The sequence below is a fragment of the Condylostylus longicornis genome, unplaced genomic scaffold, assembly GCF_029603195.1.
Source record: "Condylostylus longicornis isolate FDR11 unplaced genomic scaffold, ASM2960319v2 ptg000006l, whole genome shotgun sequence".
NCBI lineage: Eukaryota > Metazoa > Arthropoda > Insecta > Diptera > Dolichopodidae > Condylostylus > Condylostylus longicornis.
Window position 1 is genome coordinate 1866800 of NW_026577975.1, and position 26902 is coordinate 1893701.

A 26902-nucleotide genomic window follows, 5' to 3' on the forward strand; every position below is an offset into this window, starting at 1 on the left:
ATTTTAATTAAAAATTTTAAGTTTTTTTTTTTTTTTGTTAAATTCTTACCGGATTTTCTTCCAATATGTTAATTCTTTCTACGACCAATTTATACCAAAGAATCCATAAAAGACAAGTCATTGCTAAGGATGTAAATAAATGTATATGAATTCGGATTCGTGTACATTTCAATGATCTAAACCAGAGGCAATAATCAATAATAAAATAAAATAAAATAATATGAGATTCAATATAAATAAAAAACCAATATAAAACATAATAATAATATTATATTCAAGGTTATTCCCAAAAGAACTAAAATATATAATATTAAAATTTTTATTCAAATAATACGTATACATATGTAAGTACATACATACATACAAATTATACAATGTATACGAAGTAGTTCTACAATTTTTACTTTAGTTAGTTTCTATTTATAATGTTTAATTTGTTTTTTTTTTTATATTTGTTGAATATTTTAGTGGGGAAAAGGTGGTTGGTTACATATTTTTTTAAATTTTGAATTTTCTTTTGGTTTTGTTCATATACAATAGGAAAATGATGTGTTTCAGTTCCAAATTCAGTTGTAATAAATAGTGGGTACAGTTATTAAAATTTTAAAATAATTTTGATTCATTAAGGTTTAAGAAAAATTGATTTACAAGAACATTTGAACTAACATATACGACATACTTTGTCACCTGAAGACTTATAGTTTTCGGAAATGATTTGCATTTATTTAAATTTTTAGAAAACAGGTGACATTTTATGTACATAATATATTATAAAGGTAAGGGAATGTTAGGTTCAGGTATTTTAATATTTAATATAAAATAATAAAACATCAACTAAATTTATTAATAAATAAATAAATAAATAAATTTAATAAATACTTGAAAATGAGGCATAATTAAAATATATTTAAAGTTACTATTTAAATATTAGATGTAATTTGCGTATTGTTTTTGTAATAAGCATACTTAAATTGTGGATTTTAATTAGGGGTTAAAAAACTTTGTATATAAGTTGTATATTTTTAATTATTAGTGCATATGTATATATGTATATTATATAAGTAGTAAGTTATATTCGAGAGAGCTTTATACGCTTACCTTTCATTCGGCCGATCCCAAACTCCTTTAAAGGAGTATAGGAAATCTTTTCTATAATAATTTAAAAGTATTGTTTCAACCCAAAACAATATTAAATTTAAAAAAAAATCTTTAGGGCCTATTTTTATATAAATTTCAAAACATATGGATTTGCCAATTTAATATACATTAAATGCCGTATTTAGTAGTGCCACAAATTTTTATTTAATTCTTTTATGAAATTAGAGATTTAAATCCCAAACAGTAAAATCCGAGATACATATTGAAATTAAATTTTAAAAAACAAAGACAAGAAATTGAAAATAAAAAATTATAAAGAATTAAATCAGATAAAAAACTAATATAATTTCATTTTATAAGATTGCATTGCTACACAATTAAACTTGCATAAAATTTTGGATTAATTTCCATAAAAAAAAAATATATATATATGGCAACTTTCTTTTTTGTTTTAATAATTTTGACAAATAAATTTTGAAAAGACTCTTGTTATCACTTTCATAAGAAAGTATTAATTTTAGAAAATCTAATAGAGTTGTCCTTTGGAAATTTGTACTCACTTTTTTCAAATATGTGCGTATATAAAAGATTAATTTAGATAAAAAAACAAAAATTCTACTTTGAATCGATGTTTAAAATTTTTTTAGCCAAATTGAATAAATTAAAAAGTTAATCTCATATTTAATTTGAATTTCTAAAATATTTGGTGAATATTTGTGCAAAATGTTTTCTAACCATAATTATGAGCAAGCTAATCCATTTGACCAACTTTGCACTTAATATAAAATGTAACCATTATTATTGTTTGTTTGTCTAATAAATTTTAGAAAAAAAAATGTGTACAAAAAATAAGCTACTGGCTAGCTCAAAAATTTTATTAATCTATTAAAAATTAAGATTAAAGAGATGTTATGAAAGTATATTAAAACCTAATTTAGGTTATATACGGGTATTGTAATTGTTGAATTCAGCAATCATATGTATACAATATATATGCGCGATATTGCAGTCACGGTACCTCAATTTAGTATGCTTAATCTTAATATTGTAATCAAAATTACCGTATACCAAAATTGAACTGCGATGCAAGTAATATGCATTTTTGTTGTTGTTATTAAAGTATTATTGTATACAACGCAAGAAATTGGAAATTCAGATACGGTGCGCCTGACGTACTATAATTTTGGTAATGTAAATTTAAAAATATTTCCTTTTTTTACAATCTCATATCGTAATTTACATAATTTTTACAATCTCATACCGTAATTTACATAATTTATTATGATTTTATAATAAGGTAGAGTATATTAAATAATATTCATAATATTTAATAACAATTTATTCAAAAAATCCGATTTGTTACAATAAAAGTACGAAATAATTGAGATTAAACAATCTTATAAAATGAATTTTTATTTTTTTATAAAATCATTTTTGTGGGTACATGGAGTGATAAAAATGATAACGATTTATGAAAAATGATTATTATTGTATATTTGTTATAACAATAAAAAAAAAACAGAAAATAATAAAAGCAGAAAGCAAAACATAGTTGAAAATAATTGTATAAAAATTAAATTTAAAATAAAATGTGATAAAATTGGGAATATTAAAAATTTCATATACAGGATATTTACAGACATCGATTTAAAGTTAAAAAATAACAATTAATTAGTTATTTTTGTTTTCTTTTTTTTTTGTTTTATCAATCATACATAATATATGGAGCACAATATTTCCTGACAACTCTTTAAAATTTTCTATAAAATTTTGTTTTTTCGATTGTTTTAAATTAATTTCATTTAATTATAGAAAATTTTAAAAAATATATTATTAAAATTATGTTTATAAAAATGAAAACTTACCTAAAGCTTAGAAAAATAGTTAGAGAAAATATTAAAGTAATTAAAGATATGATATATCCTTTCACATAGAGATCATTAATCAATTGTCGGAACTAAAAATGATAAAAAAAGAAACGTTATAGATTAAACTTGTATTAAAATATTAAGTATTTAAAAATGAGTAATTGTTCAAACCTATGGTTCGAAAAACGACACATTTCAATTTTATAATTTAAGTGAAAAACCCGACACTTACAATTTTAAAATCTTATGCTTCAAAGGTATAAGAATAAATAAATTAGGCAGGTGTGTTCAAGCTAATTAAGAAATATGACTTTAATTAATAAAAATGATTTAATCACCTCTAAATCTTCTTTATCTGCGCATCTAGTATAATTTGTCCATGTATCATCATCACGAATTCTTCCTGGATGTCGAAACCATGTACCATTTGGAAAACACCTTTAATAATCAATATAATAATTTATATTTTATGGATATTTATATATGTATTATGTTTGCTTTCATTTTTTTTTTTTTAATAAAATCAAATATTTTCATTTAAACTGAATTCTACACTTACGTTTTATGAGCATAACGTCTAACATCATATTCAAATTTTGGTGGACAATTTTGATATACAACAATTGGTAGATCTCCTGCTTTTGTTGGTGGCCAACATAACCAACCATCATATAATCTAGGACATGTTAAATTATTTCCTTGTATTTCATCTATAAAAATAAACAAATATACATATATACATTTATATTCAGAACAAATGAATTTGAAATTAGGTTTTCAACTTGGGAAACATTGCAATTTTAATTTTAACTTACCTTCGACTGTAATGAAATTCCCACTATCAATGTATGCCTCTCTTTCATATGGAATAAATGTTTTATTTTCATATTTATTTTTACATTTATAATATCCTTCCGAAAAAATATTGTATAAATCTCTATCTGAATGCGACATATCTTGTCTACCAAATATAAATACAAACTTTTTTTTTGCGGTTATTTACAGTTAATGTTGTCAAATTTTAATGAGAAAACTTTTTAAAATTTCATACAATTAAATTATGCACGTACATTTGTATTTAAGTAAATGCATGTGTTTTTTAATATCATATTCTCATATAACTGTCATTTTTATTTCATCTTAAGGTGTTGTCAATTAGATTTTAAGATCTAAAAGAAAAGAAGAAAAAAAAAAAACTATTAATTATAGTGAAAGAAGTGGACATAGGTAGATAGATAGGGGACATAAACATCTCTTTTTCTCTCACGTTCATAATATATAATATGTACATAATATGACAAACTGTAAACGAAGGAATGTCTTGGACTACTGATATCAGAATAACAGTACTATTGTATCACAATAAAATTCAGCAATAATTAACATTAACATGATAAGTTGAATTAATTACAATGTTACTGCAAATCATTGAATATTTGCCTAAATAAAATCGAATTTGGAATTAAAATTAATATTGTATTGCTGAATAAATAAAATTGGTGTTAACATTTGCATTTTCTAAGAGGATAATAATAATTTTTTAACTCTTATTAATGGGGTGAATATTGGAGTGTACAATAAATACTTTACAGTATTTACACTGAATTCAGCTTATAAATTTGAATTGCTGAATTTTGTAACAATATATTTTTACTTCAATTTTGAAGGTATTTTAAAATTTCAATCAATGTACATCATTATATTTTTTTTTCTAAAATATTTTTTTATAACAATTACATCAGTTAATTATAATTTAAATGGAAATTTCAAAAGCTGAAAATTTCTATTTAAACAAAAAACATTAGAATTTTTTTTTTTCAAATCTAGTAATTATAGTTTTTAAAATTTTCTAAAAATTGTCAAAAATATCAAAAAATTTTCTATTTAGTTTTTTTTTTTTCTATTCAATGTGAATATAGTGTAAAATTTTAGTGTTTTCAGTTTTTTTGTGTGAAATGTTGTAAGTGTGTTATTAAATAAAAAAAAATTTAAAAAATAAAATTTTCAATTAAAATTTTTTCTATATTTAATTATATTGAGAGAAAATTATTTTATAAGAGCCTTTTTATTATTATTGAATTAAATAAAAACTTTATTTGAAATAATTCAACTTTATTATGAAGGTTCTTTTGATCAAAGTGAATAAAAATTTTTAATTAGACCTACATGGATTCATGCATATGTATGTATGTATGTTCCTGAATATAATAGTATTAAATTAGTTCTTAAGTATTAAATTTTAATTAGTTACAATTTTTTATTATATTAAATTAGTTTAAATACGATTACATTTTTACAAATGAAAAATTTCTTTAATATTTGAATTACACAAGATACGAGAAGTTTTTTGAAAACAAAATTATTTTCTGAAAATGTTTGTATAAGGTATGTAATTTTTATCCTTTTAAATTTACTTATTTACATACGAGTATGTATGTATTTTACCATTTCTTTTTAAATTTTGGAAATTATTTAAGAAGAATTGATTTTAGAAAACATTTTTATTCTAAAAATAATTTTCAATTCAAAAAAGAAATCAAACACATAAAATATCCTTTGAAATTTAAATGATTTTGGTTTTAATGTAAATTTAAATATGGTACATATTATACAAAAAATAATATTATAATACCCAATAAGCAATTTTGTAGAATTTTAATGTCCCGATAAAATAATTGTCGCTTGTGAAACCCCACTAATATAAAAATACTTCTATAATTATAACAATATTAAAGAATTATACCTAATTAAAATAGTCTTGACAATATCATCAATATTGTTGCAGAAAAATATATGTACTTATGATATTGCAAAATTCTCAACAATTTTCTTTGTAACGAATTATAAATGAAAAGTAAAACCAATGTAACCTTTTAACGAAATTATTTTTGAATTAAAATCTTATTTCCGTTAGGGAGAAATTACAAACTCATATTGAATTATATAGGTTGCCTAAAATAATGACGAATTTAGATTGAATTTAGATTTTAACATACTTACTGTACATTAAATTACTATAACTGCAATATTTTTTTTTAAGAATACAACGGTGTGATCATTACGATACGGTCTTAAATAGCATACAATTTACAAAATTGCTTGTTGGGTAGAAATATAAAATTTTTCAATACAAAGAAATAAAAAAGTTTCGAATATTTAGATTTTTTAATATTTTATACAATTTATTTCCTTATTTCATGCACTTCAATAAAGAAAAAATAAAAATTTCTTGTATAATATTTTGATATTGTTATTCAGAAAATAGTGTATATAATACACTATATAGTATTTCACTCGAATAAAGCGGATTTTTATCTGATAGCAAAGCTATTCAACTAATACAATGCGCAATAATCCCTTGGTACGATAGTAAAGAATTAAATGACACATACTACGTCTATAGTCTTAATTGGAACGGTTGTATGGAACGCAAGTTTGGCTCTTGATGTATAATTACGAGTTGTTTGTATATTAAATAATGTTTTCTATATTAAAAATCTGTTATATGATTACAGTAATTCAAATTTAAATAAAAAACATGAAAATATGTATTTTCAATATGAAAACAAGAAGCCATCTACCAACATAAATGGGAATAATTACTCCCTCCTTTAAATTATATGAGTGTTAAAACTCATTATAATGAGTGTTATACGCTTGGGGTATTATATACGTCTAGAAAGCCATACAGCCTTTAAAAGAATGCATGTAAACATTTCCTTAATATTTTAAATTTAATTTAATTTGCTTCAAATGCTTAATTATTGTCACCGATAGTAGTTTTAAGTAAATAGGCACAATTTGATTTTAGGCAGTACAAATTTAATTTCTATATAAAAATAATTGATTTATGAAAGTAAAAATTTTTAATTTATTTCAGTTATTCTTGTTAATTTCTATTTATTTTTTAAATAATTCAAAAATTCTTAATTTACTTTTATTATTAGTGAACAGTAATGTCACAGTGTATATATATTTTTTTTAATTTTAATACAAAATTTAAATTCTAAAGCTTATCTTTGTTAAAAACACCATTTAGTCAACCAATTGCTTTTGCCTATATATTTTTCATTTTCCCATAATAAACACAAAAAAAAAAAATAGAAGAATAATAAAAATTTAATTTACATTTAAGAGGATGAATGAAGAAAAGATATTTGTATTTTAGACATAAAAAGAAAATTTTTATTTAGTTGCTATATAAAAAGGATAAAAATTTTAAAATTCATAGAAAAGTAAATATACACAACTGAAGTGTAAAATTAATTTAATCCTCAAACATTGAAAATGTATTTTAATTTGGTTTGACAAATACAATATATTCACATCTACATGTACACTGTTTATTATATATACATAAATAAATTCATGGAAAACTCATCCATATATACATATATATATATATACGTCACATTCAATATAATGTAAAAGAATTTGTGTGTTGCCATTCATTTTGCTTTCAATGTGATCCTACTACATATAATAATATTGTTATTTGGTTTTTACTTTTCATTCAGACGTCTTAAAAAAATTTTTCAATGAATTTTTCATTTTTATTATTTTCTGTTCTTGTTTTTAGGCATTTTTTCAAGTAAAATGACAAAAATTTAGTTATATTAGCATCATTTTGTCCAATTATGTTCTGTCGACTACCTGTCTCGCCCATTTGAGATAAAAAAAATAAAATTTCATAAATAACTATTTTACCCTCATTTTAGAAATTACCCACAATTCGCTCCTTTTAAGAGTTATAATATTCCTCCAAATCCTATTAAATGATAGGTTTAATTCCTACATTTAAATTTGCCATATATTGTTTCTCTCCGGAGCTATCGCCATTATAAAAATTAGTAAAATTTCAATTTTGGACTCTTTATCTTTTCGAAACTGTAAAATTTTTCAAATTTTAATATAAAAGCAAAGAAGTGAAGTTAAATGTCTTCCTATCAGAAAATACAATAATGTGCTTTGACTGACCTTAATTTGCTATTCAATTACGTCTTTATTCGTTCAAGTTCTGTCAAACCCCAAAAAGTATGCAATTGACGGAATTTAATAAGAAAATAATGTATAAACAAACATAATTTTTGTTACACGCTCAAATGTGCTATTTTACAAAACATCGATTTGATCTTTAAAATTGGCTTTACAAATCATAATGGATTTGTGTAAGAATTCTGATGAAATTTTTAAGATATTTCTTCTTACTTGTTTTTTATAGCTTTATTAATATAATACAATTTTATACTTTTATATACATTTAGATACATTTATAAAATCTGAAAACTTTGGTAATAAATTTATTCGACATTATTGTTCTTTTTTTTTTTTATTTTTTTTACAAATAAAAACTTTTTAAGGAAAATTAAATTTATTTACTTTGTAGGTTTAATTAATAGAAATTTTTGTTATATATACTAAGGGGACATAAGGGGGTGGGGGTGGGGGGGGCAAAGAAAAAAAAATATATCAAAATAATTGTGTAAAATAATCAAACGGTAATAAAATGTGAATTATTAATTTTTTTCAGAAAATAAAAGAAAAAAATACATGGAAAAGATTTTTAGACCTCTTAAAATAATTAAATCGAAATTAATCACATTTTAAGTAATGAAATGTTTTCAAATTAAGAGTTTTTTTGCACGCCTTTTATAAAATTTACAAATTAATAAAATTTGAATGGTATACCAAAAAGGTGTTTTTAATTAAAATTAAATTTTTAGTCTTGTGGTAATTTTAGAAAATAAGAATAACACCCACATAAATGTTACTTTGTTTAATATAAAATATATTACTAATTTTAGTATATTCATAAAATGAGGCTGTGGGTAGAAATTTTGAATTTTATTATTATTTTAAATAACTACTGCTAGCACGCCATCTGTAGATTTTCATTCAATTTAAATTATTATAAAATTATTATTAAATTCATTATTTTTCCAAATTGTTTACACAATACAATTTTTTAAATTTCATAATTTTTGTACTAAGACTAAGACACAGAAGAAAAGTGGTTAGAAATCATTCTTTTGCCCATTAAATGCAAGTGGCGAATCATATATCAATTAATACAGCAAAATAAAATTTTGTATCAACTGTAAAACTGTTGAATAATATGGCACATTGTGTGCACACCTTCAATTTCAAATATACTGATTTGCAGCGTGATTTTCCAATTAGTTGATAATATCAAAAATAATTTTTAAATTTGTAGTTTGCTTGCAGTTTGTTTCATTTACTTATTATACTATTTATAAAAAATGGTTCTAACAGATCTTACATTTAATAAACTCTGATAAGAAGTCCACTCTGAAAGAGTCCACTGGATCTCATATATATTATTTTCACTAAAATCGGCAGAGTAATAATTTGACAAATTAAATTCAAGAAAATTTTTAATGTGAAAGTTGTCAAATTCAAAAGTCAGTCATAACTTCGAAAAAACTTGTATTTATATAGAGTCCGCTCTCTCTTATGGGTTAACAATATATATATGTATTTTTTTTTTGAAAGAGAAAATAATATTTACTTTGTAATATTAAGAACTTAGAAGAGACAATTTATTTATTATTATTTTCAAACAAACAAAATACTCAATTTTCATTTTTCATAATATTGCATAGGTGAGTGTATACTACTATATTTTGACTCATCAATATTTAATAAATAAACCTTTAAAATTGTATCGAATTTCTTTATTATTTTTAAGTACAACACCTAACCTATATAATATGCAGTGCACCAGATGTTGCATAGAAAAATACGAAAATTATTAAAAAATAAATTTGGAATAAAAATATTCTAGACTTTCAATAAAAATAATATTTTGAATTTTTTTTTTGAATTTTACATTCATACATACATACGTTAAAAGCTCCGTTATACAATATTGAAGACAAGTAAAAAAAAATCTGATGTGGTCAGCACATAACCGACCGCATTGTGTATTGTCTAGTTAAATGAAAGTGTTACAGAATATTATAAAAATGTCTGTTAAATACTTCTTTCCAATTTTTAGGACATTAGTAAGCTTATAGTTAACATACCTAGAAAAATGTAAATTTGGCTCTTAGTAGAGTTTCGCTTTGTGCTACCCGAATTCCCTGAAATGCTCGCCAGTTAGTTTCGGTAACAACCAGAACTCAAATATCAAATTTCAAGAAATTCCATCAATTTGTTCTGTGGATATGGTGAAAAATGTAAAATCGGACCGCAAATCAGTTCTCGAGCCCTGATCTTTCCAAAAAAGTTATATGTTCATTGCTTTAATATGAGGTATTCATTTATTAAATTTCAATGAAATCGGTTGATTATTTCTCTTTATATACACAAAAGTGTATGTTTGGCCCGTAGTAAACGTCTAGTTGCCGATGCCTGATCTTTCCAAAAAATTTATATGTTCATTGTTTTAATACGAGGAGTTCATGTATTAAATTTCAATGAAATCGGTTGATTATTTCTCTTTATATACACAAAAATGTATATTTGGCCCGTAGTAAACTTTTAGTTGCCGATGCCTGATTTCTTCCAAAACATACGAGTTTTTGCTGACGGTCGAGCTGAGCTTATATATAAAATTTCAAGCAAATCGGTTGAATATTTTCTTCAAAATGTTCAAAAATGTAAAACAGGCCCGCTTAAAAGTGCAGTTCCCGAGGCCTGATATATACCAAAAGTTGATCGATCCGTGCCATGGTGGAAACAAACTTACATGTAAAATTTCATTAAAATCGGTTCAGCCGAACTTGAGATACACGCGTGCACACACAGACCGACAGACGGACAGACCGACAGACCGACAGGTTGCTAAAAATAGTTTATTTACACTTCCCTACTATGGAGAAGTACGTTCCCACCGAAAACTCGATATGCAAAATTTGTTGCCATCACATAACCTACCTATTGTTTACACAATACGGTCGGTAATAATAAAATATGGCTTATGATGACAGACTGACTGCCTGAACATATTTAAATACTATTTTCTCTTCTTATAACCATTACCATTGCCAAATGCCAATGTATTCGAAGATTCCAATAACAAACTTTCGTATTTCATCAAAACTTTACTCTTGTTGATATTCAAAATAAGGAGAAGAGAAAAAGAAACCAACTCTTTTGTAAATTTGTTATTGTGTTTATTTATTTATTATTTTCTTTTTTGCTCTCTTTATTGAATTTATTAAAATTTCTTTTGCGTTTTCTCAAAGAAAAATTAAATCCCAAAAAAAAAAATATATATATATTTTGTAAACAAAAATTTTCTACTGAAAATTTTAACCTTTGCTAATCGTAAAAATGATAAACAAAAATTATCACAAAAAAAGAAAAAGTATTGTAAAAGTTTTTGAAGAATTTACAAAAAAAAAAATGAAATTGTAAATTGTCACGAATTCAAAATAAAGAAGAAGAAGGCAAGAGAAAAAAGTTGCAAATAGTACCTCTGGGTAGGTTTATTTATATAAAATATAAATTAACCTACCCAGAGGTACTATTGCAAGAGACGCACAACAAGTCTTAAATGCTCATCCAACTATAGTTGAGACGATAAAACATTAACTTGTTGATTATAGATTATAGAGAGGCGGCGCGGAGGGGACTTTCGAGGCTTCGACAGACTAACGAGCTTCTGGGAAATTACAACCAGGGGCGCTTTAGAAAAATAATAAGGTTTGGCAGGAATCACGTGGCAATCAGTGGGCTGGGCCTAGAAAACGAAGTTGTTTACGGATTTTGCGGGCAGGACAAACAATCCTTGGCACATCTTCTGGGGAAATCCAGGCCCTCGCCGCATGAGAATGGAGGTACTTAGAAATTCACTCCGGCGGAGTTGCGGCCTGCCAAACCTTTAAAGTTGCTCGATTTCATTAGGAGGGTGGGTTTCAATAGGGTGTTCTAGGGCTCTGTCCCACACCTAATTGGGCACACAATAGATCTATATATTTCCTGATCGCGATGCCCTGTTATCCTTTCTTTTCAATCTACAAACATTAACTTATTTAATAAACACATTTCCACAAAATATTGCTTATATGGTTTTTGTTTCATTTACATTCAGTATGTAGATGCCGGCTGTTGATCAATGTTACCATGCCAATATAATTTTTTATTCAAAATAAAAATTAGTTTACGTTTATGTAAGTAAATTACGATGTTAAATTAATAATTAATTTATTAAAAAAATTATTCAAAAATTATTAATTATTATGAATGAAATAACAAATTTATATTAAATATATTTCTATTGAAGTATTTGTTATACATATGTATATGAATGTATTTTTGTCTGAAAATTTAAATTCTATAAAATGGATAAATAACAAAAATTATTGATATTTTTTCAAAAGATGTGAATTCATTTGTCAATGACAATTTTATAAGTGACTTATTTAAGAAAGAAAAATATTGTTGTATATATACATATGTATATATTGGATAATAAAATAAATGTGCGCGTTGAAGTGTTATATTAGATTTATGTCATTCTCATTAGATTATTGAAGGTATATTCATTCTATTATGTTATTATTTTGATATTCGACCATTCAACAAGAATATATAAATGTATATATGTAGCATGTATATCTACATATATTATATTAAAAATTGATTTAATTTTTTTTGTACATATAAAATCTTTTATACGATATATATATTACGAGTATTTGTGCCATATACCATACTTGTATATGTAGAATCCACTTAAATTGAAAAAAATAAATCATATTGTATTACAACAAATTTAATGTCATCACATCAAAATAATGTATACCCATACATATATCAATATATTAAATGTATGATATATACAACTTTATATTATAATGTTATATCTCAATTTAGACCACTTATTTACTTTAAGCGCTTTAACTTAACGCATCAATAACGAATAATAAATGTTTTATAATATGGCAATGACTGATGACTTATGTTACGTTATTATTATTATTGTTTTGTGAAATGCTTCTACTTGTAATACCAAATATATTTATATACATATAATATTCAATTATAACAGTTTATTTTGATAATGTAATATTCAATTTTCTGAATTTTTTTTTTATGTACATTATTTGAAAAATGTGCTAATGGCAAGGAAAAATTTAAAAATTTTTATTTTAAAATAAGCTTAAAGAAAGTATAAAACCATTAGCTTAAAAAATTTTTTAAAATTTAAAATAATTTATTCGTGTAAGATTTGAATAAATTGAATATAATAATATGAAAGATGAAAAGTTGAACATAAGGTTGATATACTGGAAGATCTCTTCAATTTATCAGTGCAAATTTAAAAGTTTTGTATCAATTTACATAAATAGAATATAGTATCCATACTTGAAGTATATTTGCATAAATAATAAAAACACATGTACCAAGTATTATGACTCTTATATAAAAGAAACTATGGTGCGAACATAGTAAGAACAACGGAATTATCTTAAATATAATTGGCAAAAATATAACAGTTTAAAAATTGCAATTTTCTGCAATCCACGAATTTGAGAAAGCATACATATATCAAAAGCAAAAAAAAAGACAGTCGGAATTGAATTAAAGGCTCAAGCTGTTTACACTAACTCGATATATGTATATAATTTCATCTATTGTCAAGACCTTATGCAAAGGTGTATAGCAGAATATTTAAAGAGCGAAATTACCATATATTTGAGTTATGATTATATTAATAATATAACAGTCATTACATGAAGTTCTTGAAGTTCATCTTAAAATTATAACGGAAAATTTCATCAGTTTATTGTTATATTCGTCAGTGTATAAAGAGCATCAGAATAAATGCAACTAATTATAGAGGATATAAATGCAGTTACATATTTGAGCAGTATCTAGAAGGCAATTGTAGATTTCGACTTCTATGCAACTATCCAGAGGTTTTAAATTAAGGATCTTTCATACATGTGTTACATAGTAATACGACAGTGAAATCTGGCTGAAAAATAAGAAAAGACATTAATAAAATACAGGTTTTTATAAGCAAATGTCCCAGGTTCATATGCCGAATATTCTGGCCAAATGCAATTAGAAATACGAACTTTGGATACGGGACAAATATGAAAAACAAATAAGATTGAAAAAAATATAAATGATCCCGAATTTGGAGGCTATAATGATATTTAATTTTTGATTACATATAAAATTCTAGTGGTATAATACGATACTTGATTGATAAAGAAAATTTTATTTTAACATAATGCATATGGTCACTCTGTCCTAAAGTTTTATATATAAATCATGCATTAAGTATTAAGAGAAATTCAATTGTTGAAAACGTTTTCATTATTTTAAGACTTAAACTACATAATTGAGTAATCGGTTCGGGTATGATTTTTCCCACACATACGTATGTATATAGTGTAATAATAGAGTATGAGAGTAAAATTATATATAAGTTATAATTTACTCTTTTGTCCTTACTATACATTATTCAATTTTGTTTTTGAAAATATAAAATTTAATTAAATCCTAAAAAACATAATAGAATTATTTAAGTATGCTTAAAAGGAATTGTGATAAAAACATTAAGGATTTGTGATAAAAATATAAACTTTGAGTAACAATTACACATACATACATTATGTTGCTTGCACTTCGATAAAGTAGATATTTACTCGTAAGTGCATTTGTCTGTAAAAAACAATTAAGTAATAGAAGTAAAATTCATTCAAAAATTACAATTTCTCAATATTATTAGAGATGAATATGCTTGTTTGAATCTGAATGCGATTATCGTATAGAAAATTGACAATAATTTTTAATCTGGGTAATCTTTTGAGAGCGTTAATTGTTCTAATTTAACATACCATAATGGAGAGTAAATTCACATAATTCTTAAAATGGACCAAAATTTTCGTGATAGTAGATTTTTTAAACGAATTATAACAATTACATAACAGAGAATATAAATTCTTTATATTCTCTGTTATGTAATTGTTATATATAGGATTCGAACGGCAATGCGATGTAAAAGTAAATTGCATTGCCTATGACTTATAAGGAGAGTATAATCGAATAAATGAGACATAGTTGAAATAATTTTGTAAATAAAATTATTCTCAATAAAATTCAAATATAAAATACGTGTCAAATATAAAATACGTGTAATACGTGGTATTTGCTGTCATTCGAGAGGTTACTTCCAGTTCCGTCTTAACTTCGCAGGACTCCAAATTGTGTTAACTAACATATATGTACATGTACTTATATGTATTTAAAAAAGTGGTCTATATATACCATAGGCAAGTTATAGTTCTTCAAATAAAATAAGAAAAACGTTGGAAAGTCGGGAGTGCTTTATTCAGTTTAAAAATTATGTTATTCTCTTTTAGAGGCGATACTTTCACTTAAAGTGAGAGAGATATTCCTACCAACATTCTCTTTTACCATTTGATGTTATACGGAAAGTTCAAGATCATCAACTACCATTGAAAAATATTGGTGCAAAAAATATTTATTTTTTTCTCACCCTGATCTATCCATCGATTTGCCATTAGCAAGAAATACTCTTTATTAATATGTAAACAAAGAAAAGAAAAATAAATATAAAAAAAAATAATTATTTCAACTGAAAAATTGAAATTTAATCGTAATGGAAGTGATAGATAAACCCAAAGGATGATGAAGTAATTTTAAAGGACATTAATTATCATTTGAAATAGGAAAATAAGAAATGACAATGAAAACTGGAAATTTCAAAACATGCAATAAATGGCAATTTTTAGTCTAATCGGATGGATTTATTCCCTTTACAGAATTTGTAATATTTTAGTTAATTTCTATACATATAATTAATCAGAAATTTATTTATTTACTTTTAATAAATTAAAATGATGCAATAAAAATATTAAATGAATGTAAACACGCAATGAATTTTTATGAGCTCCATTCAATTACCATAATTCAATGATTAAGTATGGTAACTTGTAATTTACGTTTTCTGATTCTAATCTCCATACTTGCACATATTTTATATACTTTAACATCTGGCAAAATACAGTATTAGAGCTACATAAAGTCACTAGACTTCTTTCTGGATATTTCAGAAACCCTGAACATTTCAACCTCAAAAGGGTCACTGCCTTGCATTCACAGATGATACTACAGATGATATGACGCTTCGTTCATTAACAAATAAACTTGACAAATCTCGATTTTCATTTGGTCTACCACTTTCTAGCGAACCATTAATTAGAATTGTCCAGTGAATATATCAACTAATAATTTGAATGCCCTACTATATTGCGCGGCAATACTATATTAAAACAAAATTCAGCTTATAATTCTTAATTGCTGAATTTTCTCTTGATCAATTAATTTTGCAATTACAATGCAATTTTATAGAAATATTTTGTTAAAAGGCAATTCAGCGCGAGTTATTAAGGCTGAGTACTTAAATATTAAGTCACTAACTGAGTATAAAAATATTTTCATTTAAAATATTGAATATTTTTTTTAAAACAAATAATCCAGAACATAAGTAGAAGAAAGAGAGAAATAAAAGTTTATTATGGACAAGGATTTATTTTGCATTTATTACATAATATTCATAGGATAACCGTGCCGCGTGCAAGTCGGGTCTGCTCTGTTTATGAAAATATAAAAAATTTTTTAATTTAAATTTTTCAATTTTTTTTTTTGTACATTAACTCAGTCTTGTATAAAAATTAGGTTTTCTCCTTTTTTTTTGTTTTTTTCTTATATAGAATATTAAAATTGTAAATAAATAGACCTTATCTTTTTATAACAAAAAACAAAACAAAGAAAAAAAAAACAAAAATATTTATTCATTCTTAAATTATATCGGTTTCATCTCTTTAAATTTTTCTTTTCTCTTAAATAAGAAATAAGTACTTACATAATTTCAAAACTCCTTATTATTCTATATTTTCCCTTAAGGTGTTTTGTTATTATAAGTAAATTGTATGCGCGCCTGAATGAATTTTTGGTAATTATATACTTTTTATGTATAGAAGAAATCTTTTATATATATATATATACAAACAAATAATAAAAGAGAAGAAAGCAGGATTAGGATTATAATTTAATTTTTGTTTTTTCATTTTTCTACAAAATTCATAAATATATTAAAAATATTTTTCATATAATATACTAGATTATATTTTTATAAAATTAAATCGAAGGATATACGAAATTAAATATTAAAAATTTTAATATCAAAAATTTTTTTATATATTTGCAATATTATTTGACACATTTTATTTATAAAAACAAGTCACACGACTGAGTAAATTTTTGAATTAAATTACTCTTTCTTAGGATACAAAACTCATTTCATAATTCGTTAATTTATTTCATCAGTGTGGTTAACGCCTTAGTATGTCAAAATAAATATAAATATAAACTCATCATATTGAAAGAAAGTATATTTTGCCCTTTTATATGAGAATATTTTGTTGAAATATTGCGTATGAGAACGGGAGAACGCAGTATCAAGTAACTGTAGTAAGACAAATACTCTTAGGAATTTCAAATGTTTTTGATCTTTAAAATTAGTTTTGATAATACATACTATTGTGAATTATTAATTATTATGATGAATTATTTTGACAATTGAATTTAACATTTTGAACTCTCAACTTAAAATATTCTCTGCTAACATTTTATTTGATCTTATATTGCATAGTGTTCATTATCACTTAATTAAATTATATTAAAGATTTTTATAATTAGAATATTTTATATATATAAACGATGATTATTATATATTAATTACAAATTAATGAAATAAATGTAATCATGTACTTGAAAGAAATTACAAAAATGCTACTTATATGTAACGTGTCGTATTTTAGATATTGGTCTGATTTGAAGGTTATAGATTTCAAAATTAAATTAGTTATTAAAATGTTCATTGAACACAATCATTGAAAATATAATATGGTTTATTAAACAATTTTACTTATACATCTTCATATAATGAGTGGGTTATCAAGTCATTGAAATTTTGATAATTTTGTGAGTGTTGTATCGAAAATTCAAATGTTAGAAGAAAAAAACTGAGCAAAAACGAAAGGGGATTTAAGAAAACGGTTGATTTTTACAGCCGTTGTCTGTATAAGTATAAAATTTGCCTATGGTATTCATCTATTGCTAAAAGAAGCCGCTCGTCTTAACACTTTTCAAAAATAGTTTTTATGATTTCTATACTTAAATGAGTAATTCAAAAATACTATATTTGGGATTGATATCGGAAGGAAATTCAAAAGATATAATAAGGATAGTTAAAATTTCGGCATCTTCCTTGCGAGCAGATCGACGGAAAGAACTAGAGATAGAATTCATAAGCACAATTTTTTTCGATAATTTTTATTGGAAATGTGCTAAATGAAAGTCAATATTAAGTCATTATTTGTTAAAGTAATTGAACACCACATAGTACTGATATAAGATTGACAATAATTTCCATTGCAAATTGGAACAATTAACCGCAGCTGTTTCATTTATGCAAAAACTTTAATTACTGCAAGATTTATTATTAAATGCGTTGTTGAAGAATCTCGTAATATATCGTAATATCATAGATTATATCGTAACAATTTCGGATACACATGTAAATTATGACATTATAGTATAATTGGTTCTATAAATAAATCTTTCGGAATTTTCTTTGAAAACTAATTTTAACAAAAAAAAAGTTAAACTTAATAATACAATTTAGGAAATATTTAATACTAATTCGTAAATATTATTAAAATATAGCTTAAAATCTACCTTATATATATTTGTATATATACATATATACAAACAAATGAAAAACATGTGCCCACTAAACAAATTTATGAAAGAAATAACACTTAATTATTCTTTTTCTTCTTTTCATCATACTTAGATGTTAAAAAATAATTGAAGACAGGAAAGGAAAAAGTAAATAATTTAATCAGGAATCAGAGAGGATGTGAATTACATGTGAATGTACATACATGTGTACGTTTTGATTTCTATAATGTACTCACTATACGCTCATATGGTTCATGAGTGGGAAAATTATAGGAAAATATCCTGTATCCTTTGAAAAATTTTCTAAGAAAAAAATAAAATAATTCTGTTACCAGACCATATGCACACACACATACATATGAACATAAATAATAAATTTATTTGTTTTTCAAGTCATATTTTGTATAAGCGTACAATTATTGTACATATAAAATTCAATATACATACGCCTAAACGCATATATTAAAAACAAAAATATACGGTTAAGAATGAGAATGTCTACAAAAACTATAAAAAGGTCATGATTTCAAATTCTTGGAATATTTCAAAAAGACGTTATACGGGGAAAAGAAAAATTGACATGATAAAAAGACTTAAAAGGAACAAAAAAAAAAATTCTAAGAGAGAGGAAACTCATTAAGAATACACACGTACATATGTGCATGTATGAATGCGTATGTTTGAATTGAACGGTTATCATGGCAAATGTATGAAATTCTTGTTTGATTTCCTTTTTAATTTCTTTGTTGTTCTTTTTTTCCTATCTTTGGTTTCCTTATAATTTCAACGCTATTCCTTTTTATGTACATGTATGAAATTTTTATAGAGAGAAGAGTAGGCGACATTTTAAGTTAAATATGTTACTCTTGTTTCCTTTTTACTTGAGGTTTTGCAATTTCCTTCACACAATACATATAGATACATGGTATTTCTATGTTGGCAGTATCGTATTTGTTGTAAACTGGACCGTACCACATTAAAATTCCCTTTTTTGAAAAAAACGAAAACTTTTCAATGAGCCTAAAAGTTATGCAAAATGTTCGGTTTTTTTACTGAAACAAGCAAGAACAACTTTGCTATTTTGTAGCTAATTGACTAGTCCTCAATTGAAATTTAAACACAAAATCTACTTCCCATTAATTGTTCCAAATTTGTTAAAATTTCTTCAAAATTTAATAATATTTTGAAATCTATGGACTCATAATGAAGTTTTCATTAAGGGATAGAAAATTCCCACAAAATGTGGCAGACATTGTTCAAAATGGCAGACATTGTTCAAAACTTGTATAATGCTTATACACCTTGAAAACTTTTAAAACAGCACTTCATAAATTTCGCCCATTCTATTGATTCCATTAGTTAAGAGGCTCTAAGATAGTAAATCCGACTCTGTAATATCTAGAATTGAATGCTGTGTAATGTAAGGAATATGGTTTCAATAGAATCTTTACTTTGAACAAAAAAAAGTGTATAAAAGAAAAACAAAAGTAAAAGGATAATCAGATAAAAGCAACACCAAACAAAACTTTAACTTTAGGATTTGATAAAAATTTTTTTTTCTTATAAATGAACAAATTATTCTTAGAACTTTTAATTTTAACTTTTTCAAGTAAACTCAAATGCTTGATACGTCTTTTTTTTCTATGTTGATTTTTAAGTCCCCATCATCATCAAATTATTTACATATATATTATTTTTGTGAAGTTTAATAATGTTGTAAGTTGATTTGTAATGTTAGGAAAAAATAGAGGCAAAAAAAACTTTAAATATTGCTTGGCAAACGAAAATTAAACATAATTTACCATATCACAGATATGCGGCTATTGGCTGTCATACTTATACTTCTATTTCAAACTTTTTGTTTAGAACAAACAGTGTACGTTTTCTTGATCTAAACCACTAGCACTTTGTACAAATTATAAAATATAATCATTTTTAGACATCAAACATTATTCATTCGTTCACAATTTTGTTTGGTTTAAATTGAATGTCATTCAAAATTTTCAATCAAACAATCAGTAAAACGTCAAACTTTCATCAAATCAAAAAGTATTATAATAAATAATGTTTGACATATAAACTTGTCAATAAAAATTGCTGAAATGTGTAAAATATCTTAAAGTCGGTTAGGTCAAAAGTTGATAGTCCTCATATACTTGATATACTAATACTATATACGACATATTTTGAGCCTAAGTATACATATATAGTTGTTGGGGGAAATAAATTGTAAAATGTTAAAAAATTTCTTTTTGATTTCAAAAGACAAAATTGTGGTTGATTTTATTTTTGTTTTACTTACTTAGATTCTATTTTTGATAAGAAAAACTCAATAATTATTAGAGAAGATAAACCGTTTATTTTAACATATAATGTGTATAAGAAAATTTTATGTTTATTGTATGTGTGTAAAGCTAATAAGAGAATCGATAAAAAATGTTAAGACACAATCTCCTTAATGTAAAGACAAAAAAAAATCAGATAAGAAGAATTTATTTAATGTCTGTTTGATACGTGTACTTCCATATACGTACACACACCATCATATTTACTTATACGATATAATCTAGCAGAAACTTAAAGTCACAATGTCTTAATTTAAAATAAAATACAAAACAATACATATCGCTATATTTTTTTCTTGTTACGAGTACCTTAAATATATTTAAAAAAAAATATGCCATCTGTTGATGAGAAAAAGCAATAAGAAATAAAGTAATCCTATCTCTTATCATGTTATCACTTTCAAAATGTTATTTGAGATCATTTTTATTCCTTAAATTAAAAAGTATAGTCAGACTTTGACATTTACTTAAATTTAGAATTTTAAAAATACAAAATTATTTAAAACAATTCACACGCTGCATAACTTGCGGAACTTACATTAGAAATTATTTCGAACTTCAAAATTGCTGTAATACGGTATTAATACACAATTCAGCTTATAAATTGTAATTGCTGAATTGGGTCTAAATGTTTTATTATTGCAATTTTGAAGCTATTCGAATTTTCTACCTTACAATTACAAAGATGGAATGAGTTTTGATGTACTACGCAAACATTTGCATTTTAACCGAAAAAGACCCTATCAGAAATTCCCATATACACCTACGCTACTTATAAATATATGTATATAAGTATAATTTAATCCATAAAATATTCTTATACAATAGATAAAAATGTTAAACTAGAGAAACAAAATACTTAAATATCATTTTAAAGAAGCCCATAATTTGTCTTTTTTATTCCTTATGGTATTTATTTCTTATAATATATAATATTCAATATTATTTCAATTATATAATCGAAAAATGGTAAATGTACACACACATAAATGCTCATATAACATAAGTGATATGCAAATCATTCTATATACTTATGATAATATCAAATGTAAATAAAAAGTTGAAAAGGATCTTTTTCATATTTTATTTACAAAAGATTATCATACTTACGATTATGTAAACAATTATTATTTTTATATAATACATATATGCATATATGTGTATAAAAGAAGTGTAGGTATAATAAATTTGATGTAATACTTTCTATACGTCAGCATAATAGTATTATAGTTTTTACAAATCTTTTTATTCTCATTTATAATTATACATTTAAGAAAATCAGAGGCATACTAAACTATTAATTTCGCGGGAGTGCGAGAGAGGCCAGCTGACGGTCAAACTCTTTCTGTGTTGAATGTGTTATCATTTAGGCAAATTTCGGTACTGTTAAACAGCTAATCATTATTTTTAACATTCAATTACATAAATAATTTTCTCGGACATCAAAATTGTAGTAATAATTATATTACTCTAATATTCAGCAATTAACACTTATAAGCTGAATTGAAATTCGATATCGAAATTATGGAAATTATCGAAATACTGTATTAATTGACAATTCAGCTAATAAGTTTTAATTGCTGAATTGTTTATTAATACATAATTTTTATGAATCAAATGCTATAGGAAGTCTCTGAATTTTCAAATAAATAGTAATACCTTATAATTATCAGTAATAAATATTAATAATTCATATAAGTAATGGTATTTATTTATTCAACCATTTTAGATTATTGTCGCCATTTAGGATTATTCTATTTCAAAACTGTTTATATATATATATATATATATACATACGATAGATATAGATCTTATATAATGAAATATTTATAAGTAATTTATAATAAATTTGTATAATAAACTTTTTATGTATATTATGATAAATTTTATGAAAACAAAGAATTTATTTTAAATTTATAAATTATCATAAATTTTATTAATTTTTTATATTAAAATAAAACATTAGACTTTTAGATAATTTAAAAGAAAAAAGGAACTTGGGAAATTAAGCTCTTTAATGAATGCGCTAAAGTTTTACTTTAAGACATGCGAATATTAAAATCTTTAAAGGCAATAACAGCCACAGAAAATGAAATATTTAAGAGAAATTTGATTAAAAATGTATAAGCTTAAATTGTTGATTTAATTTTAATAGTACAAAATTATTATAGAGTTATTGAAGAGTATGCTTTGAGAGTTTGCGTCTATAATAAACTTTTATGACAGAAATATAAGTTTAATTATTTTATGTAATATTTCTCAGACAAATATCCCAATCTACTGCTACATTTGGCTACATAACTCTACAGGTAAATTTTTTGTATGTACATTTTGACTTACAATGCGGTCTTAATACAAATTTCAGTTTATGAATACGGCTTGCTGAGTAGTATTAATAAGTTATTACTACAATTTCGGAGTCAAAGATTATTGTAACTTTCGTCTTTTATATTAAAATAAATTATTTTCTGAATAATCTGGATGCTAATGATCTCATGATTATATTTAGTTTTAAATGGAGTTTGCTACTCACTTAGTGCTGTATTATCAAGCAAGACGATTCTTTGGAAATAATATCTTCTGATAATCATTAGCATCAATCGGGCCCAGCACCCTCAATGCGTAAATGGGACTCGATGAAGAAGGACTTATAAATTGTTAATTTCTCATATTAGAATATAAATATTCCTCTACTACACATCAGATATTTGTATAAACAACATCCTTTAGTGCTGAAGTAGGGTTTTTTTTTCGCTCGTCGCTACGAAGAAAATCTTAGTTAGTTTTTTTTCTAGTGAAATAACATTAAACTAAAATTTAAAAATGTTTTTTCTTCGAAAGTTATTTTCTAAAGCAACTTTAATAATTATAAGTTCATGCAGGTAGTATATACAATATGTGTTTGCGTTTATGTATATACATAGTATGTGCACACATTTTTTTGTCAAATATTTATAAAGTTTTAATATACACAAATTGCTTATTTTCCCATTGGAAAACTTTAAATTTTTACCTGTTGATAGCTTTAATATTAAAAACTTTGTTCTTAACTTAAATAATATTTTTTTTCATATACTTAAACATTTATATACATACGTACATATTATTAAAATCTAAATATATATGTATGCCTATAAATATAAAATATGTTTATATGTATACACACATTTCTAGTTAATTCTATTTGTAGTTATTTTTTTGGAATATTTTCTAAGCATATTACAAAAATTATGGAAATCAGCTTTGTTTTATCCCTCCGTTTACCCTTCAATCCTTCCGCCTGCACCACTAAAAAATTTCCACACTGTTCGAAAAGACGAATGTTTTAACAAAATTAAAACATATTAAAGGTATTACTTCTCTAGAATAAAATATTTTCGAATACCATCCTATTACAGCGCTCTCATTTCATGAAAACGCAAATTTTTAGATAAACCATACTGTTTAAAAATCAAAAACAATTTATTCTATTCTAATGATAATGCAACATAGCAAGGAAAGAACAAGAATAACTTCTTTTATTATAAAAAATCTATACGAGGGAATATGGAATTCGAACGAAATTTTGAATTCACACGGCAACTCTTAATATGCTTCAAGTATCAATATTTTACTAGAATAAAATGATTTTATAACTGCTCTTTCTTGCGTTTAATAGTTTTAATCACTTATAGACCAAAATTTATAATAGTACAACCTGTCGATTTACATTGTTAAAGGATAATGTGCTATTTTGCAAACGGGTTTGGTAACTAAAATTTTTCATTATAATTTTCTTGTATTAACTTAAAATCAAGGTGAAACAATTTGGAAAACCTTTAACTAAATTTTTGTTTGTGTTTGTATGTATATTCAAATCTAAATGGAAACATATACACATTCACATTTTTCTAGCCTAATGAATGTCGTCTACATTTACGCACTTACATACAATATGTTTGTATATATATCGAAAATATATTAATCGAATTTCCTTAATCGAATTAAAATATAAAGTATATATTATGTAGGTAAAGGAAAACTCATATATTCGTGGATAGAAAGTAAAATATTAAAACAAAAAAGACAAACTTTTTTAATTATCAAAATTATTTTACTTTCATCAATGAAGTTCAATATAAACTTATTGATGTAGAAATAATTGAAATTAAAATTCAAATTATATAGAAAGACAAAGAAATGAAAGATGAAGAGAACGAACGAAAATATTATTTTAAATTAAATTTTGAAAATTTTCATCCTGATTTAAAATTTAATGTTGAATTACATAATATTATTATTATATAAAATAAAAGACAAAATTTAATTAAGTATACATGAGTGTTTGTGTGTTTAAAATCATTATTGTGGAAAATTATTATTCATATATTAAATTATTATTATTTTTACAATGGCTCCAAGAAACAACATAATATATATTAGATTTGAATTAAAACAATTTTAAGCTGACAATTGAATTGTACACAGGAATATCGAATATGACAAAAAGCAAAAATCCACATATTCATATAATATTTTCTTTTTTTGATAAGTAAAACTGTTCTCTCATTATTATTATTTTATGCAACGGCAGCACTTTATATGATTTGAATATTTTGACATTATTATATTATTTTCAGTACTTTCAGTGTTCCAAAGACAATTTAACACTTCTCTCTATTATTCTGAACGTATAACACTCGTAATATTCTGAAACGTATAACACTCCAAACCATACCATACTATACATAATAGCAATTGAAAGAAGTAGTCACACACATTTATTGCAGTAGTTAGTAGATGGCTTCACTATTTCATATAATAAATAGATAACTGTACTCTATTTACAAACTATACCCAATTAGTTAGTTATTGTTTGAGTACGTTACACTATTTTTAAAAAGAATACTTTCATTCTCATGTTATTAATTGGAATACTCCTTTTCAGTATTCGCTTTGCCATACCAAGTTATATTTAAGGGAGGATTTAGAGGATGTTCACAACAATTTATTCCGAAAGAGGGCTTACTATAATACTCATAATAAATTATCCATAAATGCGTGCAGCGTACACAGTAATAAAAAATTCGCCATATTTTCGCTATACGATATTACGACATTATTTTCCTATATTTTTCTGTATAATTAAAATTTGTATATAATTCACAGCGACGTTCCAATTATAAACTATTCTAAATTTTTACTGGTTTATTATACACATAATGTGTAGGAAATTATTATATTTGTTCCCGAATTAGTTTGGAATGCCATAATATACTTTTGAAACGAACACAACCAATGACGTATTTATATAGCATATTATTTTCTCTTATATTTTATGTGACAACAAATTTAAAAATTTTAATTCATAATTCTTAAAATAAAATCGTTTTAAATATAAAAATTTATTAAAAGTTCATACGATAATAAAATTTTTTTTTTCTTTGAAAAATATCTAAATACGCGTTCAGTATAAATACGAATTAAAAAAATTCGCATTCAGAAAAATTTCGCAACACGCGCAATTTGCAGCCATCTTGAAAACTTCAAAACTATATGTAATAAACTCGTGAAATCCGGGTACATTTACGTTGAAAAAAGTTCAATTAAAATGCCCTCATTTTAATGTTTTATAAATTTATTTAATTTTTGTTTTTAGATTTTAGATTAAGATTACCAAATGTATTTTTGACATAAACGACAAATTTATCAAAAAATTCAAAATAATCTAATGTAAATGAAATAAAGTTAAAAATATACAAGCATGCTGGTAAATTCTAATTAAATAATTTTACCTTATTATCAAAAAATTGATTTACAGAAATTCCGGTGAACTTTAAGGATATGCGGACAAAAAAT

The 26902-nt window shown here is 24.1% G+C and overlaps 1 protein-coding gene across 3 annotated transcripts in view; it reads right to left on the reverse strand.

Annotated features, from left to right (window-relative positions):
• LOC129618335 (calcitonin gene-related peptide type 1 receptor) overlaps positions 1 to 26902 on the reverse strand; it is a 48341-nt gene that overhangs the window by 1233 nt on the left and 20206 nt on the right. Inside the window, exons 2-7 of one of the 3 annotated variants that reach the window (XM_055533104.1) lie at positions 3782 to 4135; positions 3526 to 3676; positions 3305 to 3404; positions 2964 to 3055; positions 1099 to 1149; positions 50 to 176 (exon numbers count right to left, since the gene is read on the reverse strand). In XM_055533104.1, the coding sequence (XP_055389079.1) occupies positions 50 to 176; positions 1099 to 1149; positions 2964 to 3055; positions 3305 to 3404; positions 3526 to 3676; positions 3782 to 3920 (660 nt within the window). In that variant the 5' untranslated portion in view covers positions 3921 to 4135. Of the gene's footprint in view, positions 1 to 49; positions 177 to 1098; positions 1150 to 2963; positions 3056 to 3304; positions 3405 to 3525; positions 3677 to 3781; positions 4187 to 26902 lie in introns of those variants that run through there. The other 2 variants (XM_055533113.1, XM_055533119.1) reach the window with 2 other exon arrangements.